The sequence below is a fragment of the Microplitis demolitor genome, chromosome 8, assembly GCF_026212275.2.
Source record: "Microplitis demolitor isolate Queensland-Clemson2020A chromosome 8, iyMicDemo2.1a, whole genome shotgun sequence".
NCBI lineage: Eukaryota > Metazoa > Arthropoda > Insecta > Hymenoptera > Braconidae > Microplitis > Microplitis demolitor.
The window spans coordinates 12,585,071-12,607,011 of NC_068552.1; the positions used below are offsets into that span (position 1 = coordinate 12,585,071).

The window sequence follows — 21,941 nt, forward strand, 5'->3', positions numbered from 1 at the left end:
TTTGTGAGTAGAATATAAATTGGATGTAACTAAATGTCTTGTCTCTTTCAGATGTCATGTTTGTATATAGACATTAATATAAATAAAAGTATATACGTATATGTGTAGAATTAAATGTAGATATTGCAGGCATGATTACGTCAAGCAGTGATTGTTTATGAATCATAACGAATTTTTTCCGCTAATACTTTCTTCAAGGTTTCGCGTTTATAGTCTTGTGATTAGAGATATTGATTATAAAAAATCCGTTTAATTAAATTTAACTTATCTTAATAAGCATTGATTTTCAAACATGATGTTTAATTTCAAGTAAACTTTAAAAACTTGTTTTGTTTTTAATATTATGATTAAGAGTAAAGCAAGTCTAATTTTAAAGACAAAAAGTTTTTTGACCCTTGTAACAAATCCGTTACACTTCGTAGCTTCATAATATAAATAAACAACAGTTGTTATATTATTTTACGTTTTATACTTATTCTTTCTTTATTTAAATCTCTTTTTTTATTATAATTCAGCGTATATTCTTATTACTTATGCATATTTATTTTTATTTTAAACGTAACAATTTAAAATTGATCGAGGCTATAAAAATAGTCGATAGAAATAACATAAGAGTGAATGCTTGCGGTTTTACAACACAAGCAGTAACACCGCAGTTAAGTGTATACAACAATAAGTAACTTATACATATATATGTAAATGTATGATACATAAGCATATCTGTGACAAAATAATAAAAGTATAGATTACCTCAACGTAGGTGTATTTTTCATTGAAATCCCTTCCAGCAATTGTCAAGAAGAGAACCTGTTTTATTCTTTATCTCTTTGAATTCTTATCGCCATCAAGAATTTTTTGCTATAAGTAAATATAAACATTTCTGTTTATTTATATCAACACATAAACTTCCGTTCTATAATAAATTTTTTTTTTCCCTTTATCAGCATACGTCAAAGTTTAAAATTCGAAGATAAAGATTTAAAGATATTTAAAATACTAGAGAAAATTGAAACTTCCGACGTATGTTATCTTACAAAACCATGAACATAATCCAACTTTCTTATCTCAATCGTTATGGATTTAAAGCTTTCACCTTCTTTAAATTTACCCTACAAGGTCATGCAATGATCATTATCAGTAAGATTGCTCTAAAAAAAAAGTTCATTAACTTTCATTATACTTATTAATAATTTTATTTTCCCGCCAAAAATTAAATCATCGGTTTAAAATCAAATCCGACAATACCGGCAAAAATGAACGCATGCGCCACTGATTTTTCTTTCATTTTTTATATTTTACCTCCTTCCTTTCTCCTTCCTCCTTTCTCTGTCTCTCATCCAAGTCACCCTACTGCTGGTATTAATCTGTCTCAGATTTTCTGTCTCTACTCTACTCTCCACTCTTGACTGTTTTCATATTGTATCATTGTGTATAGGTATTGTAAAATATACATTTGCAGCTGGTAGTGTGGCTGCATTTGTCAGTCAGTCTATACCAAGTGTCCAATTCAGAGTAGTCTGTATTTTTTTTAATATACTCTGATCTGATGAATATTACTTGGTCGTTTTATAACGAGCACATACTAGAAACGAGGACGATGATAATGGTTGAGTGTGATCAGATTAATTTTTTAACAACCGTACTAAAAATGTCTGTGTGTATACTATGTAGTGACGTTAAACCACATAGTTACAAAGCGTAACTAAAAAAACAAACCGAGAGGAGAAGAATAATTAATAATAAATCACCATACACGCTCGCCTCAGGCTACGTTTGTCAGTGCAATAAGACGTCCATGCCATCATATTATTGTCAGCCATGGCTTCGGTGAAGGTGGCTGTAAGGGTCCGGCCCTTTAATAAAAGGTATATTTTATTTATCATTATTTTAAATTATTTAAATTAATATATTTTATAACAAATAGTTAACATATTGGTTTCATTTTAATTCAAATTAATGCATTTAATTTTTTTTTTGGTTTTTTTTTACAAGCCCGGAGTATACTTAAAATTCATTCTCTCATTCCTGGACTCCCACCTGTCATCATCCGTACTCTGTGCTGTTACACTTTTGTTTTTATTTATTTTTGTCCTCTTAACCCCTTTTAATAAATCCGTAAGAAATTTCTCTATCATAAATCCTTTGTAATAATTGACTCCATTTTTTTTTTTTTTTATTAAATAAATATTTTACAGACTATTTATTTAGTAAATTATATTTATTTTTTTTTGTTGACACACAATTAAATGCTGAATAATAAAGCATTTAAAGTTATATTCAAAAATTTTCACTAACTTCCTTTGTTGTCATACAATTTAAATTTGAATAATAATTTTGACTTATATATAGATTAACGAATGAATGATTAAATAATATCCCTTCTATTTTTGTAATTACGATTAACAGATTTATAAAGTTATTTTAAATTAATAGTACGTTCAAGGTTTATTTTTAATTAATAGTAAAATTTAAATTTAAACTAAAATAAAATTAGATATTTGTAAAAATGAGACAGAGGTATGAGAGAGAAAAAGAACGCGTGGTCAAAGTATAAATTAAATCTGTTATTACTACATTGCTAGTTGATTTATGCATAACAAGATGTTTTTATTGTAGGGAACTGGCCATGAATGCGAAACTGATCGTTCAGATGGATGGCAAAAGGACACGGATATATAATAACAAGGTAATGCTGCTCTAATATAACTGAATAGAATCAAAGTTTTAAGTATAAATATTATATTTAACTTATAATAAACATACATATGTATATAAATGGCTATATATATATATATATACTTGTCATCCAATAATGTATCAATAGATTCAGCAGGTGGCAGTTTGCCTATATTTATATTATACCTGTTTTAAATCAAGGCTACTTTTTTAAAATTTGAATTGATTTAAATCTATCGTAAAATAATGACCATCAATCATAAACGATTAACTTTCTTCATTATCCGGTTAAATAGTTTAATTGTAAATACATTATTATTATCTTTCTCTTTAAATAAAAACAAAATAAAGCATTGCCTTTTTGTTAAATGTATTTATCTCTAAGTAACATACTGAGCATTATTGACCTCAAGAAGTATCAATAACGGTAATATAAAACCTGTAGTTTATAATATCAAAACATTGAAAAATGTTGAGTTAATTAATATATAACTTGTTATTATAAGTAATTAAGGTGTAAAAGAGTAGAAGAGTAAAAAAAGTATTTATTTATTTTTAAATAATTTATAAATTACAGTATTGTCCGTTATGGAGTTTAAAAAAAAATAATTTATTTTGCACTCAATCAGCTGTTGCTGCGGAGAAAGTTTCAAGAGTGTTAAGGAAAAACTAGTTTTATTCGATTACCACATTACTTATTATCATTAGTCATCAGATAAATATATTCAATTCAATAGAATTACTATTAATGGTTGATATTGTACTAAATTACAAATATATTTTATATTATTTATGTTATTATATTTACAGAGCCCTGGAAGCTGTAGAGATAATGAAAAAGAAAGATATAAAGACTTTACATTTGATCATTCTTACTGGTCTTATGAGCCTACTGATGAAAACTACGCGTCTCAAGAAGAGGTATATAATTTATTATACTTAAAATATACTACTCAACAATTAAATATCTATAGATGTTGAATGTAAATTAGTAAAGTATTATAATTTAAATGTAGCATTGGCAAATGATATTGATCAATGATGATATTGTGGTAGTGATGATTGATTGGAATGTATTATTGTTAAAATAATTTAAAGGCACGAGCAATGTGTCTTACGGTTTCTCAACATTAAAAAGAGTAAAGCATATGCGCAATAAGGCATGCTTCCGCATATATACATAATCCAAGTTCAGCATTATAATCATGACACGTCACAAGACGATCATACCGTTTAAGGATTCTATAAACTATTACCCTTTCCGTTTCAGGTATTCTACGATCTCGGTACAGACGTCATAGAAAGTGCCTTTGCGGGTTACAACGCCTGTGTCTTCGCCTACGGTCAAACAGGCTCCGGCAAAACCTTCACGATGATGGGTTCACCGGTAAATGTTTTCTTTTTTTAATTCTTATAATTACTTTGTTTATTTTCACGCCCAAGAATATGCAAAACAAAAAAAATATATAATATAAATGATAATTTTATATTATTTAATAGGAGTCACAAGGCCTAATACCGAGAATATGTAAAACATTATTTGCAAGAATGGCAGCTGGAAAAGACACTGGAGCTTCGTATAGAACTGAAGTATCGTTTTTAGAAATTCATAATGAAAGAGTAAGAGATTTATTACGGCCTGATCAAACTCCATCTCACTCTCTTAAAGTTAGAGAACATCCAAAGAGAGGCCCTTATGTACAAAATCTCTCGAGTCATCTTGTTTACGATTACTCTGATATTCAGGTGATTTTAAATTCATTGTAACAATAAATTTTTTCATTTTTTTTTTTTTTTTCGTTTAGTCAAATTATTGTTGCTGGATAATTTAAAGACAAGGTCTATAAAATAATAAGCTATGATCTTAGGTTGATTACACATATTATGTTTATTTCTAGGAATGTATGGTGAGAGGAAACACGCACAGAACTACTGCTAGCACAAATATGAATGATGTAAGCAGCAGAAGTCACGCGATATTTACTATAACTTTTGTACAAGCTGGATTTTCAGAAGGTAATATGCCATCTGAAACTGTATCAAAAGTTCATCTTGTAGATTTAGCTGGAAGGTAAAAAGTTATGGTGTAAACTTTTATATTTTTAGATATATTCAATATTATTAAATGTAATTGTTTTTTAGTGAACGAGCAAATGCTACAGGAGCAACAGGCCAGAGATTAAAAGAAGGTGCGCACATAAATAAATCACTAGTAACTCTCGGCTCTGTGATATCAGCATTAGCCGATATAAGTTCTTTTACGGACTCAAATAGCTCGAGAAAAAATGTTTTCATTCCATATCGTGATAGTGTACTCACTTGGTTACTCAAAGATTCACTTGGCGGTAATTCTAAAACGATAATGATTGCCGCTATAAGTCCAGCTGATTGTAATTATGGCGAGACATTAAGTACACTTAGATATGCTAATAGAGCTAAAAATATTATAAATAAACCGACTATTAATGAAGATCCAAATGTTAAACTAATTAGAGAACTCAGAGATGAGATTATGAAATTGAAATCAATGATTGGGAAAGATGTGGTAAGTATTTATAATTATTATTAATTACATAACATATTTATTTATGAATTTGATTTTTTTTTGTTAATTTAATAGAGTATAGAAAGACCGCCACAACAAAAAGTACTTCTAGCTCAAATTCATGAAAAACAAGAACAAGAAAAGGTCCTTACAGAAGAATGGACCGAAAAGTGGCGAGAAACTCAAATGATACTTCATGAACAACGGGCATTAGGATTAAGAAAAAGTGGAGTTGGTGTAGTTTTAGATTCCGAAATGCCACATTTAGTTGGTATAGACGATGATTTATTGAGTACAGGAGTTACATTGTATCATTTAAAAGAAGGAAAAACATTAGTAGGAACTGAAGAAGCAAGTACACTACAGGACATCGTTCTGACAGGTGCAGACGTTGAACCTGAACATTGTATCGTGGAACTCGATGCAGGTGTAGCAACTCTTCATCCACTTTCTTCTCACTGCTGGATCAATATGACTCAAGTTGATAAACCAACGAGATTATCACAGGGTTGTATTATTTTACTTGGTAGAAATAATATGTTTCGTTATAATGATCCAGCGGAGGCTGCGAAACTTAGAAAAGAAGGTGGAACGGGAAATGGAAATCTTCAGTCAACAGTTGTTAATTTATCACGTTTATCTTTGCTCAGTTGGAGTGTGTCTGATCTTAATGTATCTTCCTCCAGTGATAATTTATTGAATTCAAATGAAGATTTACGCGCATTTGAAGAATTAGAACAACAAAAAGCTGCTTTAATTAAAGAAAAAGAAGATTTTAAGGTAATTAAATTTATTATTTAATTAATTATTTTAAATGAGCATAATACAGTAGGGTATTGTTTACTGTAATTATTTTTTTTTTGTTTTTGTAAATAGAAAGAACAAGAGGAGCGTGAAGAAAGATGGGCAGCAAGACGTGAAGCTCTTGAGGGCGCACAAAAGGAACTTGAGAGAGAATGGGGCGCACAATGGAAAGAATGGGCTGATGCAATAGCTGCTTTAGAATCACGACAACGTGATTTACGTACTAGACGACGAGCCTTGGAGCAAGAACGTCGCGACGAGATGACACAAGTAAGTGACTTGGATTCGCCGTCTCCGGATTTAGTTGTAATACCAAATAAGTATCAATTATACTTGGTCCTTGTTGTACTCGGTGTTCTCATATGTTTATCCGGCAATATTATCATTTACTCGCATGTATGTCCCTTGGACATGTGACGGCGCGGATATACATCAAAGTTTATTAAAATTTATTCCATCACTGTGGATCTATCAGACACTTACTTACGACCTACGAGATATCGAAATTGTAAATTTTATTTTTATTATTCCTTTAGCTGGACTTGGGAATTAAAATTATAATTATAATCCAAAATATATATTTTTTAATAAATTAATTATAGAATTAACCGTTTAATAATGCTACCAGGGTCAATTAAAAATAATATTAATAATGCATTTAGTTTTTTTGATCACTCGTTATAATGTTTGTAAATTTGTTTTATGAAATAATTTTTTTGCTGTGCCTGATATTTACAAAAAAAAAATACTCATCAATTGTGTATAAAATAACGTGCTAGTATTAATTTACGAGAATATTGCCGGAAAAATGAGACGCGGTATGTTCTATTTTATATTGTAGATAAATTTGTACAGAGAACAATGCAACATATATTGTGTAAATATAAATCCAAGTTACATGTTGATTGATATTAAAAAATTTAAAAAAGGATATTAAAATAATAATGGGTTTGTTATGCGAGAAGAGAGAGAAATAATAAGTTAAAAAAAAAAAAAAAAAACATTATTGTTATATATATTACTCTAATTGTTGATTAATAAATTTTTCTTACAAATATTGGCCTTGAAGTATTATACAAAATGCACACACTTTTTTTTCGTATGTTTTATGTGTTATGCATAAACGCGTTCCCTGTAAACTTAATTTTTTTCTTTTAATTAATTAATTAATTGATTAATTTCTTTATTTATTAATTATTATTAATATTAAATTTTAAAGTTTCACATTAACAAACCCAGTCTTTGCCTAAATGTTCGGGGTATAAGTAGTCGTATATTTTTTTTTTTTTTTGAACCTGCATCTCAGTTGGAAAAAATAAGTACACAATTCGCAATGTAAAAGCAGGTAAGATATTCTAATTCGATCTGATCCCAGTAGTTTGCATGTATTTCTTCTTATCACTTTTAAATTTATTTAAAGTTTAACAAGTTATTTATCGTTATAATTATTATTATTATTATTTAAGTTATTTAATATTATATAAATAAATTATTTGTTGTGACAGAAGAGCTTTGATAAACTATTATTTATTTTTGTTTATTGAGTTTAAAACTGTCGTACAAGCGTTGTTATTTATTATTTTATTCGTTATATTTTGTTAACGCTACGGTATGTATGTGTGGCTAGGTAGAAAATTTGTGTAGGGAAGTCACCTCGCTACGTACCAATCTACAGACCAAACTACGACAATTTGAAGAATTCATGAACAATCACGATCATTTGCAGAAACGACAACATTTTTTTAATAAGGTAAGACACAGACTCTGATATTTCTCTGATTATTCATCATTAATATCAGATCGACAAAATTCTTCGACTTCAGTCTTAAAAAGAAAAAGAAATTACCCATGTTCATAATTATTTTTTTTTAATTGTTTAATATTTTTATAAAAATCTCATGAAAATGTGTAATATATATTTCATTTTTCAGACTGACGATGCAATTAGTGAAGATAGTTACCCTGAGTCATGGTCTAGTTTGAACGATCAAAATTCATTGGATGCTATGAAAGAACTTGTTAATCATCATGTAAATATTTGTATATAAATGTATATTTTTAATAATTAAGGGTATTCCTCAGATAGTATCCTCACTTTTTAAAAATATGCAATGACTTTCAACTATCATAACCGTATTCAAATTAATTTAATTAATTAAAAAAAAATTAAAACCTCAATTGAAAAAAGAACAACATAGTAGTATTTTTGCCGAGATATAGAATTTAAAAATATATTGTGTGACAAGGGATGAAACAAGACGATTTAAGACTAGGATGAAGATTTCTGACATTACCCGCAGTCTGAAATCAAGTTTTATCCTGAGTTACACACTATATTTTTCATGATTACCTGCATCGGAACTTCAAGTTTCAGTGTCAGCAGCCAGTAAGAAACAAATTAATTTAAAGTCGATGATGCGGAAAACAGTTAGAGAATGAGAAATTTGTGATTTACTGTCACTAATTAAATAGTAAATATGACAAAAATATTATTTTCACTCATTCTTTATTAATTTTCTTTGTTTTAATTAAAACTGTCACTTAAAAAATGAAATGAGTAAACTGAAGCGATAAATAAACAAATGAGATTAATAAGGCTCCAAATTAACATTAAATATAACTAACACCGGGCAGAAACCGGTGTGTTCTTCCCAAGGGAAGAAACGCGCATGTTTCTGCCTGGTGTATGAAGGTATTTGTGAATTACGAATTCGCTAGTAGTTGTTGGCAGCATAGGCTTGAAATTAGCTTGTTGCAACTGGCTGTAGAGACACTGAAATTTAAAGTTTCGATGCTGTTATCATGAGAAAATAGTATATTACACATCTAGGGCTACGTCTCAGCCAACAATTACATGTGATCTGAGGCTTTCTTATTTACTTCCCGAGGTGTGTATACTATTTTTCTCCTCGACGGAGGCGGAAAGCGGCAACTTCGTTTTGCACAGCGGGACGAAAGTTGACGCTTTCCGCCCGAAGGTGAAAAAAAATAACTCACAGTTGTTATCAATTAGGAGGTAAACGAAATTTGTCGAATAAATTTTACCCTAAAAAATTTGAAAATTCAAATTATAAAATTGACATGAAGATTTTACTAGAATTTATTTAAAAAATTTTGTTTAACTCCTCATTGATATTAACTGTAAGTAATTTTTTTTTTTTAATCTATATCTCGGCTTATGACAATTCAAAGTCAATGAAAATGTTTAAAAAGTGGGGAGGGGGGCACTGCCTAAGAATGACCTTAACTATCTGATTGTGCTCATTTGTTTTTTTTTTTTTTTTTTTTTACATTTACAGAAAAAAGAACTAGCTGCTCTAGAGTCTGAACTGCAAAGTAAAGTTAAATCTTTAAGTGAACATCAGTCAAGAGTTGACAAAATGGAAGAAGAATTATCGGAAATGACAGAAAAACAAAAACAAATGCTTTGTTTGGAGGTAAAAAAACAATATATAAATAAATAATTAATTGATTTATTATTATTTTAAAAATAAATTTATAACTTATAATTATAGTATGAAGGTCAAGAAATAACAGAAAAAAAGTTACAACTTGCTAAAAGAACTCAAGATCAACTTCAAGAAATTTTGAAACGCAAACAAAGTTTAACGTTAAATTTAAAACGATCATTACCAGCTTCTTCTTCAGGAAGGTCAAGTAGTAGCAGTGATATTTATTCAAGTCATGATTTAAAATCATTTCAAGACGCTTGTAATCGTAAATTGAGAATAGCTTCAGCTCTTTGTTTATTACCATCAGATTTGGCTAGTTCTACAGATACAAGTGAGACATTTCATACCGCAGCAGCTGATTCTCCAGAGTTAAGATCATTTTTTCCTGATATTAATATTGCGGAAATGATAGATATTAAATCGAATAAAATTGTAGACGAAAATATTAATAAAGAAAAAGAAAATAATGATGAATTGAATAACCAAACAGCTGAAAAGACTGAAGTTAAAAATAGTTTATTATCTAGTATTAGTTTAAATTATTCGGTTAATAGTACTGAAGTTACGCCGAATAGCAGAGAATGTAAAGAAGAAAAGGAAGATAAAGACGAAGAAGTAGTTATAGAAAAAAAAATAGACGATAAAATTTTAGAAAAACATATAATTTCAAATTTAAATGAAGATAATGATAAATTTATGACAGATGATAATATAGAATCTCAAGAAGTAGCTAATATAGATAAGAGAATCCAAGAGAATAAAGAGATGAAAAGACTGAATGAAATGGTAAACCAACAGAGAATGGTAGTAATGAAGTGCCTCGAAACAAGTAGCCCCGCAAAAGATGAAGTTAACCGACAGATACTAATTCTACAAGATCTTCAAAGACAACAAATTGAATTAGAAGTATGGCTGTTGAAACGGGAGAAGCAGTTTAAATTGGGAAAAGGAGTATCTCAGATATCAATGATGAAACCACCGATTGATTACGTTGAAACCGAGTCTGAAGATGATAGTAATTGGAATCTTCCATCAGGAAGTAATCAACAAGAGTCTGATAGAGATACAATGAGTGACCGTGTCGATGAACCACCCAGTCGATCAATTACTCCGGGGGTGCCCACAACTCGCGGATATTCTTCTGTTTATCTAAGAGTGAGTATAATAATTTTATAAAATTAAATCTCATAATATCAGAGCAAGTAAAGTAGATTAGTATTAACCCAGAAGAAGTTAAAAGATGAAATTTATTTATGTACTTATAAGGACATATATTGAAGATGAATGGGGGTCATTTTAAAATTAATGACTTTTAAATATTTAATTTTTGATTTAAAATAAAAAATTACCAAAACGGGAAATTTTTCTAACATAAAATTAAAATTATTCGATGAATAATAATAACTTTCAATTATTTCAGAGTTTGAATCGTGGAGATTGTTTAGGAAGTCCTTACGCGCTTTCTATTACCAGATCGTTGCCTTCCTTAATACCTAGCGATAGTACAGCAGACAGTATAATAAATATGATAGTTAGTGTGCCATCATATGTAATTCGAGGTGCTGGATCGTCCAGTTATTACGAGTACGAAGTACGAGTTGTCGTACGAGATGATAATTGGACTCTTTTACGTCGTTTTCGACGATTTCGCGAACTATGTGTCTACATGCGTCAAAAATATAAAGGCAAGGTATGTTGTACAAATTTAATTGTTATCATTTATAAACATATATATTAGGGTGTTTCAAAATAATACAATTTTTTTTTTCTCAAAAATAGGTTCGAAAGTTTCATTTAGATATAAAAATCCGCTTGTGAAAATTTGAGATTTTAATATTAACACTAAGAGATTACGCATCATACTTTTCTATTTTCCATAAGAATAACATGGAATAATTTTTTTTTGCGTCTTCTGATTTTTATAACTAACTAACGATGCATCGTAGAAAAAATTTTCAGACTTATTTTTGTAGGGAATCGAATGCTCTACAAAAAGTCTCTTATCAATTTTTGTCAAATCCATTTGTTCAAAAGTTATTTGAGCTTGAAGTCGAATTTATATTAAATTTTGAGATTTTTTTACTTTTCCGGCGAGACTATCAGACTTATCAAAAAATGTCATGGAACCATTTTTATAAACAATTTTATTCCCTACAAATTATTTCTAATAAAGTTTTTTCAAATTCCGCATTGTTTTCTAGTTATTTTCATTTTAATGTCAAGATTTTAAAAAAAATAGTGTTTTAATCGATGTTGAGTTTGACATTAAAACGAAAATAACTAGAAAACAATGCGGAATCCGAACAAACTTTATGGAAAATAATTTAAAGGGAATAAAATTGTCTTCAAAAAAGGTTCCATGATATTTTGTGATAAGTCTGATAGCTTCGCCGGAAAAGTAAAAAGATCTAAAAATTTAATATAAATTTAACTTCAAGCTCAAATAACTTTTGAACAAATGGATTTATTAAAAAATGATAAGAGACTTTTTTGTAGAACATTTAATTAGCAACAAAAATAAATCTGCAGATTCTTCCTACGACGCATCATTAGTTAGTAATAAAAATCAGAAGACTAACAAAAAAAATTTTCCATGTTATTATTACGGAAAATAGAAAAGTGCGATGCGTAACCTCTTAGTGTTAGTATTAAGATCTCTAATTTTCACAGGCGTATTTTTATATCTACGTGAAACTTTTGAACGTATTTTTGAAAAAAAAAAAAGATTTGTATTTTTTTTAAACACCCTAATATATATATATATACTGTTTTAAATTAATAAATAATGAATGATATTTAATTTGTTAGGTATCTGCGATACACTTTCCACCTAGACAAATGTTCAAGTATGAAATAATTGCGCGTCAACGTAGAAAACGACTTGAAGAATACTTACGACGACTTATTCAAGTTTGCTCGGAATTACCAAGCTGTCAAGCTCTTTACAAATTTCATGGCAATCTTAGTAATATTGATAAGCAATCATTAATCGAATTTAGTTCATTTTTTCGTCGTGAACCATTTGAAAATAGTAAGATAGATGCTAGCTAAGAAATATTATTTGGGTCACAGTATTGGCTCATATTATTTATTATTTTATTTATTTTAATGTCTGATGAATTTAATAAGTAGTTGTCAATTTTAAAATCCCGTTATTTATTGTTATATTTTAGTATGAATGAAAAATATCGTAATAATTTACGTTAATATCGCGACTTGTTATATAAATATTTAACGACAAATTGAATTAGATAATTTTTTATTTATATAACAAGTTTATTCATGTATTACGCGGTGAGCACAATCTTTTGATTTTTAATGGCGTAAACACGCAACAATGGCCTCATTATATATTAATAATATATATCAGTCTTTTATGTATTATCACTTGATCGAATTATCAGTATTGAAACTATTAATTAAGAATTAATTAAAATAAATGATAGTTGTTAATTTTTCCTCAAAATGAACCAATAATTGAAATAATAAAAAATAAATATTTAATAATAATCACTGACCTGATCTATGTATACAAATATATATAAAAACATTTATTAATAGTGATATTTTTTGGGTCGATTGACAGCTTTTTATGCGGTAATAAATAAATCGTTATCCCGATAGAAAATTTAATTTTTCTAATAATAAGTCAACATTAAATAAATCTATATAATAAAAAATAAAATTTCAATGTGTATAAGATTAAATTATACTTTTCCTTAATTATAATTAAATAATAAAAGAATAATTACCGCTGTTAATCTTGCTCTTGCTAATTATAAATAATTAATTAATTAAAATTTTTCGATAAAAAATCATTGAAAAAAATCAGACAACCCTTTTTTTTTAACTAAATGAATTGTTATCTAATGCTCCAATAACAAATTTTAATGTTGAATTAATAAAACACAAAATTCAAAGTTTACTAGATTATACAAATATCTATGTTTAAAAAAATGCAATATTTACTTTTAATATTAAAGAAAAAAAAAAAAGTTATATTTAAAAAGGTTATTAATTTTGTATCTTGCCTACATCATTGTCTTCTCATGAGTAAAAGCGAGCATTAGTAGAAGAAAAAAAATCTAATTATATTCCAATAGTGAAAATGTCTAACTTTACCAAGTGCATTATTATAATCATTCCCATGGCTGTGCAATGGACTTGTAGGAATCTCAATGTATTGATATCTATAATTCCCAGTGTTATAAAGGCGCTAATGTGTATTGTACATAAATAACAAAAAAGAAAAAAAGTAAATTTAAATATATGTTTACTTCAAATTTCATATATCACTGTATCGAGAATAAGTTCATTAAATTGCTTCTTTTTTTTACAATTTTACAATACTATAATATGTATATAAACGAAATCAATGACATTAATCATTTAAATAAATTAATATGTTAATGTTATAAAAATTATTCACCTTGTTCGATAATTTATTAGAGCAATTTAATTAAATTGATGTTAATTAATTAATAGATATTAATTAAAAAGAAACTTTAAATAAAAGTATTTATATGTATATATAATTAATTAATCAATTACTTAATCAATTAATAAATTATATAAGTCTTGGAATTAATGAGTCTCTTCTATATATACTTTAAGTATATATAAAAATTAAAGCTAAATAAATACTTGTTCACTTGCTAAACTGTCAGCAAATGGAGCGACAATAACACGTGTAGCAAAATAAAATATTAAACCAAAAGTTATTGATATAGGAAGTGCTGGTAAAGCTTTTTGAAATATTGCGAGTAATAGAAGTGTAAGACAAAGTCCTATTAAAATAGCAACAAAACAAGCTAATGTTGTATTCCAATCACCGTAACTTGATGCTTTACCGACTAAAACACTGTAAAATATAAAATCACCAAGACCTAATTTAACGCCGCGTTCTTCATCAGAAACAGATCGTTGATATTGTTGTTGTTGAGCTTGTGAATTAACTTGACCACTTAATTCTCCAGTATGACGTATTTCTTCAGCTCTTCTTGTACTACGTTCTTCTATTAAATTAATATACAATATTAATATTTATATCTAAAATAGGGTGTGCCATTTTAGGGCAACTTTTTTTTCAATGCATTAACAGCTTCTATACTTGCAGGAAGGTAAAATAAGACGCTTGCTAAATCAGAGACCTGAATATTAATATTAACAGGTGTCTCGTTGCGATTTTTTATTTCCCATTTAAATAACATGGGAAAAAATAAATTTTATACCTTGGCAATGGCTCATTGTACCGATAAGTTCATGATATAATTTTGTAGGAAATTAAACGCTCTACAAAAAAAGTCTCTTATCATTTTTTGATAAATTCGTCTGTTCAAAAGTTATTGGAGCTTGAACTCAAATTTATAGTAAATTTTGAGATCTTTTTACTTTTCCGGCAAAACTATCAGACTTATCGGAAAATGACATGAGATTTTTATTGTAGACAATATTATTACCTAAAAATTATCTCTAATAAAGTTTTTTCAAATTTTGCATAACTTCATAGTTATTTACATTTTAATGTCATTATATTAGCTCTTAAAAAAAATAGTGTTCTCATGAATTTCAAGAGTTTGACATTCAAATGGATATAACTAGGAAGTTATACGAAATTCGAAAAAACTTTATTAGAGATAATTTGTAGATAATATAATTGTCGACAATAAAGATCTCATGACATTTTGTGATAAGTTTGATATTTTTGCCGCAAAAGTAAAAAGATCTCAGAATTTACTATAGATTTGAGTTCAAGCTCCAATAACTTTTGAACAAATGGATTTATCAAAAAATGATAAGAGACTTTTTTTGTAAAGCGTTTAATTTCCTACAAAATTATATCCTGAACTTATCGGTACAATGAGCCATCGCCAAGGTATAAAATTTATTTTTTCCCATGTTATTTAAATGAAAAATAGAAAATCGTGATGCGATACCTGTTAATATTAATATTAAGGGCTCTAATTTTAACAGGCATCTTATTTTACCTTCCTGCAAGTTTAGAAGCTGTTAGTGCGTTGAAAAAAAAAGTTGTCCCAAAATGGCACACCCTAATCTATAAGTATTATAGTAAATATGAAAAAATTTTTACCATGATGATCAACCCAATCTCTGGTGAATCCAGCTTCATCTCCACTTGCTGCTACAGTACTATTTTGTGTCTGAGCTCTTGCTGGAGATCTTACACCTTCTCCAGCTGCAGATTCATCATTAGCCATTGTTGCTGCACCAATATAACCAACATAACTTAAAGTAAAGCTGTACATTATTGTTGAAGAATAAATAAGAGCTGGAAAAATGGGCTCATTACGTTCTTGAGCCATTTCTACTAGAACTCGCAGTGGACCATTGGGCGTCAAAACGGCAATTAAATCTAAAAATTAGTAATTAAATAGTATTAAGTATAAATTAATTAATAACAAAATAGTATAAAAATAATAACACTTACCCCAGATGCTAATAACTGCTAATACAAACCATGCCGTCCACTCGGGTAAGTATTTAATAAAAACTAAAGCCATCAGAGCAGCAATAAATATTAAATATGCTTGCTGAAGAGCCAGTGGACCTTGCCAATGGATACAAATCATTCCAACGAATCCAAAATTCCATAAAATAATTGCCAATGTAATTAAATCCATTGGAATGTTGTAAGCTTTTAATACTTCTTCACAATATAATGCAGTAAAAATAAATAGTAACATCAGTGAGCTCATTATCAGCCACGCATGAATGAATTTATAAAATTTGTACTTGTATAAAACTATTAAAAGTACAGTCATACAAACAATGACAAACAATAAAATCATTGAATTGGCAACTGCTTGCCAAACTTTGGTGCTTGTATCTGCTCCATCGTCATGAAATGGTGTATAAATTAAATACTCTCCTTTCATTGTATAAAATGTTATGGAGCTTATTGTTGCCACAACTACCAGCATACAGAGTGATACGGGAACAAATAGTTTAATGACATGGGTTGCTCCGTACTTTAAGCCTTCTTCTAATTCTTCTTGCTGATAACTATCTGGATCATCACCTGGACCAAGAGGTGGAGCAGATCTTGATCCACCGAAAAATCCGGATGAACTTGGATTTTCTATACGTACTTCTGGTAAATTTCCATCCTGATTAAAAATATTTTTAACAATAAAGGTAATTGATAATTTTTTTTTTTTTTTACGTTTTTGAAATAATAATTAAATGAAAAACTTACTTCATTATTGGCGGGTGCTTTCAATCGTCGCTTTCTTTTTTCGACGACCAAACCTGAAGTGTCGGTTCGTGTCTCAGCTACATGGGCATCCATCAGGCTGGTATATTCGTCTGGAGAATCGTAATTACTCTCATCCATTCAGTTTTATAATTTTTGTACAAATAATATTTATTTAATATAATATTTCTTCTTCAGAATAAGAATAGTTTAAATGTATTGTTGATAACTTTTAAACAACTGGTTATATTATTCCTTTGTTGCTATTTGGTTTTATTTAACAAGGAAAAAAAATGAAAAAAAAAATTTTTTTTTTTAATTTACCTCACTGATTCTTGATGATACCCAGCTGCAACTATACTGGAACATTTGACATTGTCGTAAATAAATTTATGTATAGTAATGAATAAAAATAAAGTGGAAACTCACTTACTGGCGATTGAGTGACAGCACACTCAATTTAGGTTATAGAAAATCCCAAAATTTCTTTCAGCCATTGTGACTAACTGACATCCTTGGGTAGTTTTCAAATATATTCACTAGATGTCATTAATTGTCAGTAAAATAAAAAAAAACAAAATGTCATAGATTGTTTATGATCCTGAAGTTAGCCGACATCCGCCATTTTAAAAATAAAAAATCTTATAACTTTAGTAAAAAAAAAATGTTTCAAATTTAAAAAAAATTCTCGTGTAGATTTTTTAATTTTCCAGACGAGTTTTTTTTTAAACAGATCAAAAAATAAATACTCGAGTTATAATTCGAAATTAAACTTCAAGATTACTTATTTTTTATTTAAAAATTTTTACAAACCTTGTTACTTTTTGATTTTTATGCTTATACAATTTTTGGAAATCTAGACGAGTACTTTTTTTAGTTTTTTACTTTTCCAATTTTTAATCCAGAAATTAATCGTTACCCACCATTTTTAAATAAAATATCATTATTTATAATTATCAGTTGTTGATATTATTAAAACATCAAATTATAATTAAATAATTTATTTGAATCCATGTAACTACTCTGATGACAAGAATTTTTCATCAGAAAAAGATTGGTGTCAATTAGGTGCGATGCCATTAGCTTATGATCATGAAGTTAGCAGTCACTTAACAATTATCGGATTTTTTTTTTTTAACAAAGAAGAAAAAAAAATGCACATGTAGAAAATTTGAAAAACTATAGGTGCAATTTTTTAAAATATTTTTTTTCTAATTTATCGTTTTGAAAAAAATCCCAAAATAATTAGACGTCGGCTAACTTCGATATCATATCAAAAAGACGACTACTTCAAACTTTGTAACTGTTGGATACAATTTGCCTTCAACTTTGCTTGGAACTTATCACTAAGTTGACACAAGAAGTTTTCAAAAAGTTGGCGTCAATTAATAGAGATAATTTAAAAACTATGAAACATTTACACACATAGTAGGACATTATTTTGAAAAAAAGAAAGCTTCCGAGAGCTTTAAAATGAAAAAAAAGTAAAATTATATAAAAATGATTTAACAAGGTGGTCACAAAGAAATGATATCAAAATTCCCTGATATTATCCGATTTTCCAGTTAACTTTTTCGCATTTTTCCCTGATTCAGAAATTTTATTTGTATGGTTAATATATTCAAAGTTTTGATTGTATTTTCATTGTTAATAATTGAATCTGATGATTAGCTTATGCAAGAAACCAAAAAATAGTCAATAAAATAAATTGATATGCCCTAATTTTGATTATTCCATGTTAAAAATATTTAATAAGAAATTTTATGACGAAAATAAATTCAAAATACACTAGTCACAAAAATTAAGAGATATTAATAAAATTTTTAATTTTTAACAGGTTGTAACTCAAAGAGAATAGTCGTACAAGAACATAAAAGACAAATTGTAGCTCCAGATGTTAAGTTTTCTAGTCTAGTTGTAAAAATTTTTTATTATGCATGGTTCCAGAGTAATAAAAAATTAATCATAACTATCGAAAAAAATTTATTTAAGCCCATAGACTGTTTGTAAGACAACCAAAGATTTTGAAAATTTTTTTTTCAATAGTTTTTCTAGGATTACTCCAGAACCGTTCATAATAAAAAATTTAAAGATCAGATCTAAAAACTAGACACTTGAAGCTACAATTTGCCTTTTTTGTTTATGTTGTACGACCGTTTCCCTTCGAGTTACATCCTGTTAAAAATTTATAATTTTTTTAATATCTCTTAATTGTTGTGACTAGTGTACTATTAAAAAATTTTGAAATTTTGAACTGTCGAAATCGAATTCCCAGATACTTTTCGAAATTCCCTGACATTTCCTGGTTGCATTAAATTCCCTGATAATTCCCGATACTCCCGGTTTGTGGTCACCATGTTTAAGTTTTTATAAAATAAAAAAAAAAAAAAAATAATAAATAAAACATTGAGGTGAAAACTTATATTACAAAAATTACATTTGAGATTTATTTTTATAACAATTATTCTATAAAAATATGTAAATATAATATTGATATTTAGTTCTTACATTTATATTATAAATATTAAATTTTTGTAACATCTAAATTGTTTGTTCTGTGTAATAATTAAGAATGATCTAAAAAATATATAATTAATAGTAGAAATAACTATTAACCAAGTGCCTCTTATTATAATAATTTAATTAATTATTTGTATTTAACTTCAAAATACCGTCAATAATTTCTATGATGTATAAGTAATTTATTGTAAATGAAAATATGAAAACAAAATATAAATATAAAAAGGTTGTTGCCAATTATTCTGCTGAACATTGCTTTTGTTAATTAACTTTTAAAGATTGCATCATTGTCTTTCCAAATGAATGAGACACAGATTAAATTATTAGCACTATTATTATTGTTTTAAAGTGAATGCTAGTTGATACTTTAGAGAAGTCAGTCTTCAATACCAGCTCTGGAGATTTTGTTTTAAAAGTTATCAAAACGTATCCTCCATAGGATGACTCTTTTGCTGGATTTTCGGAAGATTATAACGTAAAATTTGTATGAGATCCAGAATCATAATAACTTCAATAATTTATGATAAATTGATTGGTCTTATCAATTAAAATATTGAATTATTACTATAATAAAAATGAATTATAAATACAAAAAAGGCACTTGAACAAAAATATAATTTAAACAAAATAATGAAGTTATAAAATAATGTTATTATTCTTTGACGTCTCCAATACCATCAGCATTGATAGCAAACATGGCTTCAGCTTCAGGAAGACAAGGTGAATCATAAATTTTACATATTCTCGTTTCTCCACGACCTTTTCTCAAATAAAGTCGAGTTGTACTGGCGTGAGCAATAATATTACCTCCAATAGGTTTCTTTTGATCACCACCAAACATACTTGCTGCTCCGTCAACTTGAGCTACCACTTGATTGGTAATAACAACAGCCACACCATGAACATCAGCAATTCTCAGTAACATTCTGAGGAATCGTGCCAAGTGCATTTGCCGAGCAGACAATTCACCACGACCTGAATAGTCTGTACGATATAATGCTGTTGCACTGTCGACAATAAGTAAAGCGTATCTTGATTCAGTCATCATAGCACTAGCCATCACTAAAAGTTGAGTCTGATGATCAGTATTGTAAGCTCTAGCACAAGCCACATTGTCGAGGACATTTTCTGGCGCTATTTTAAATTTTTCGGCCACTGCTATTAATCGAGATGTTCTAAAGGTTCCCTCAGTATCGATGTACAAACATTTACCTTCAGCACCACCCATATCTACGGGCAATTGACAATTAACTGCCAGTGTATGAGCCAATTGAGTTTTACCGGTACGAAATTCACCAAAAATTTCAGTTATTGATCCAGTTTCTATGCCACCTCCTAGCAATCTGTCGAGCTCTGATGATCCAGTTGAGATGTAGATAATATTTGATCGGATCTGATGAATTTCGGTGGCGCTTTTGAATCCCATTACCATAAGTTTTGATGCTTCTTGAAGAATTTTATCAGCTTTAGCTTCACTGATACCTTTTATTGTTAGTAAATTCTTCTTTGGTGTAAATGCTATTTCTTCAATTGTATAATAACCAGCTTCCTTCAGCTTAGCAATGTCACCAGCAGTGATTCCATTGCCCTAAATTTAAAAATTATTAATTATTACCTACAATTTCATTCATAAAAATTTCAAAAATATTTTTCCTTTATCCTGATAATTTTTCCATCTGATTAATCATCAACCGATTATTTTAAATATAAAAAATATATATACACATGATTACTGATATTAAAAATAGCAGACATTTGTCAGTTCTTTTTTTTTTTTTTATAAACAAATTTCATATTATTAAAAAAAAATACATGAGCAAAGATTTTGAAAAATCCTTGCTGTGTATTTTTAAAATTAGTTTCTATTAATATTAAACGTATTTATTTAAAATTGACAAAATTGTCAGTAGTTCGGTGCTTTCACTGCCGTCAACATTAATCACTTAGAAATAAATCAACAATGAATTAGATTGATTTACAGAACTATTTAAATCACAGCTATGATTCAATTTTCACGACATGAGGAAAATATTGACGAGATAAAAAGTAAAATAGATTAAAATGAATTTTACCTCCAAGCATGAAATGAGCTTAGCTTGAGAAGTTTCATCATCGATGTCCTCGGCTTCCTCGACGGGTGCAGTTCGAGACTTTGATGCAGCAGCACTCATTTTTATTACTTATTATAAAATAAATCAATTTTAATAATAATGTAATTTAATAAAATTAAAAATATATTTATTCTGTTCACTGGTATGGCGTAGTATATTTGTATTGTCTAATGTGTTGCGTTGTTTGCTTTTGCTTTTACTTGTCTGAGCTTGTTGATGCTGCTGATATTATGCTAACCCTTTCAAACCTACCGTGCACAATTGAGGACATTAAAGTTTTGTTAAATAAATATAGCAAAATAAAAATTTACGTAACTAAAAACGGTTGTTTCTGTTTGCGAACATTATAAACTTCGTAAAAGCTTTTTCAATATTTCCATACTCAGTAGTACCTACTATAACAGGAAAAAAATCGGTTCATGAAAATTCCAAAAAACAAAAAATCAGGTTTGAAAGGGCTAAACTTTTCTGTGAAACTGTAAATATGACCGTTTGTTTTTAAAATATCTTTATTCTGATTGGTCTCAAAAAGTCAAAAAAGCGCGATCTGTTGCGCGAAATTTAAATTATTTTACTTCTAACTGGCGCTTCTGATAAAATAAATAAAAAGTTTCTTTAAT

The 21,941-nt window shown here is 28.3% G+C and overlaps 3 protein-coding genes across 11 annotated transcripts; 1 reads left to right on the forward strand and 2 right to left on the reverse strand.

Moving 5' to 3' along the window:
• Positions 1-1,353: 1,353 nt before the first annotated feature.
• LOC103573949 (kinesin-like protein Klp98A) lies at positions 1,354-13,169 on the forward strand. Its single transcript, XM_008553249.3, has 15 exons — positions 1,354-1,865; positions 2,617-2,686; positions 3,487-3,597; positions 3,947-4,063; positions 4,177-4,422; positions 4,575-4,747; positions 4,819-5,221; positions 5,297-6,001; positions 6,098-6,295; positions 7,653-7,775; positions 7,957-8,055; positions 9,325-9,462; positions 9,541-10,632; positions 10,898-11,167; positions 12,286-13,169. Exons 1-15 carry the CDS (start codon positions 1,819-1,821, stop codon positions 12,526-12,528), a joined length of 4,035 nt encoding a protein of 1,344 aa, XP_008551471.1. The 5' UTR covers positions 1,354-1,818; the 3' UTR covers positions 12,529-13,169.
• A 167-nt stretch (positions 13,170-13,336) lies between these two features.
• LOC103573950 (presenilin-1) lies at positions 13,337-17,738 on the reverse strand. Of its 9 annotated transcripts, none has more exons than XM_053741118.1 (7): positions 17,504-17,737; positions 17,124-17,291; positions 17,015-17,045; positions 16,694-16,803; positions 15,926-16,604; positions 15,569-15,850; positions 13,337-14,492 (listed from the first exon to the last, which is right to left on the reverse strand). In XM_053741118.1, the coding sequence occupies exons 4-7, from the start codon at positions 16,784-16,786 to the stop codon at positions 14,110-14,112; spliced, it is 1,437 nt and encodes a 478-aa protein (XP_053597093.1). In that variant the 5' UTR covers positions 16,787-16,803; positions 17,015-17,045; positions 17,124-17,291; positions 17,504-17,737; the 3' UTR covers positions 13,337-14,109. The 9 variants fall into 9 exon arrangements, with proteins under 9 accessions (XP_053597093.1, XP_053597091.1, XP_008551478.1 ...); XM_053741116.1 differs by having other exon boundaries at positions 17,015-17,050; XM_008553256.3 differs by having other exon boundaries at positions 17,120-17,291.
• A 1,482-nt stretch (positions 17,739-19,220) lies between these two features.
• Positions 19,221-21,829, reverse strand: LOC103573951 (DNA repair protein RAD51 homolog A). Its single transcript, XM_008553257.3, has 2 exons — positions 21,283-21,829; positions 19,221-20,798 (listed from the first exon to the last, which is right to left on the reverse strand). The coding sequence occupies exons 1-2, from the start codon at positions 21,379-21,381 to the stop codon at positions 19,863-19,865; spliced, it is 1,035 nt and encodes a 344-aa protein (XP_008551479.1). The 5' UTR covers positions 21,382-21,829; the 3' UTR covers positions 19,221-19,862.
• Between the last annotated feature and the right edge of the window lie 112 nt (positions 21,830-21,941).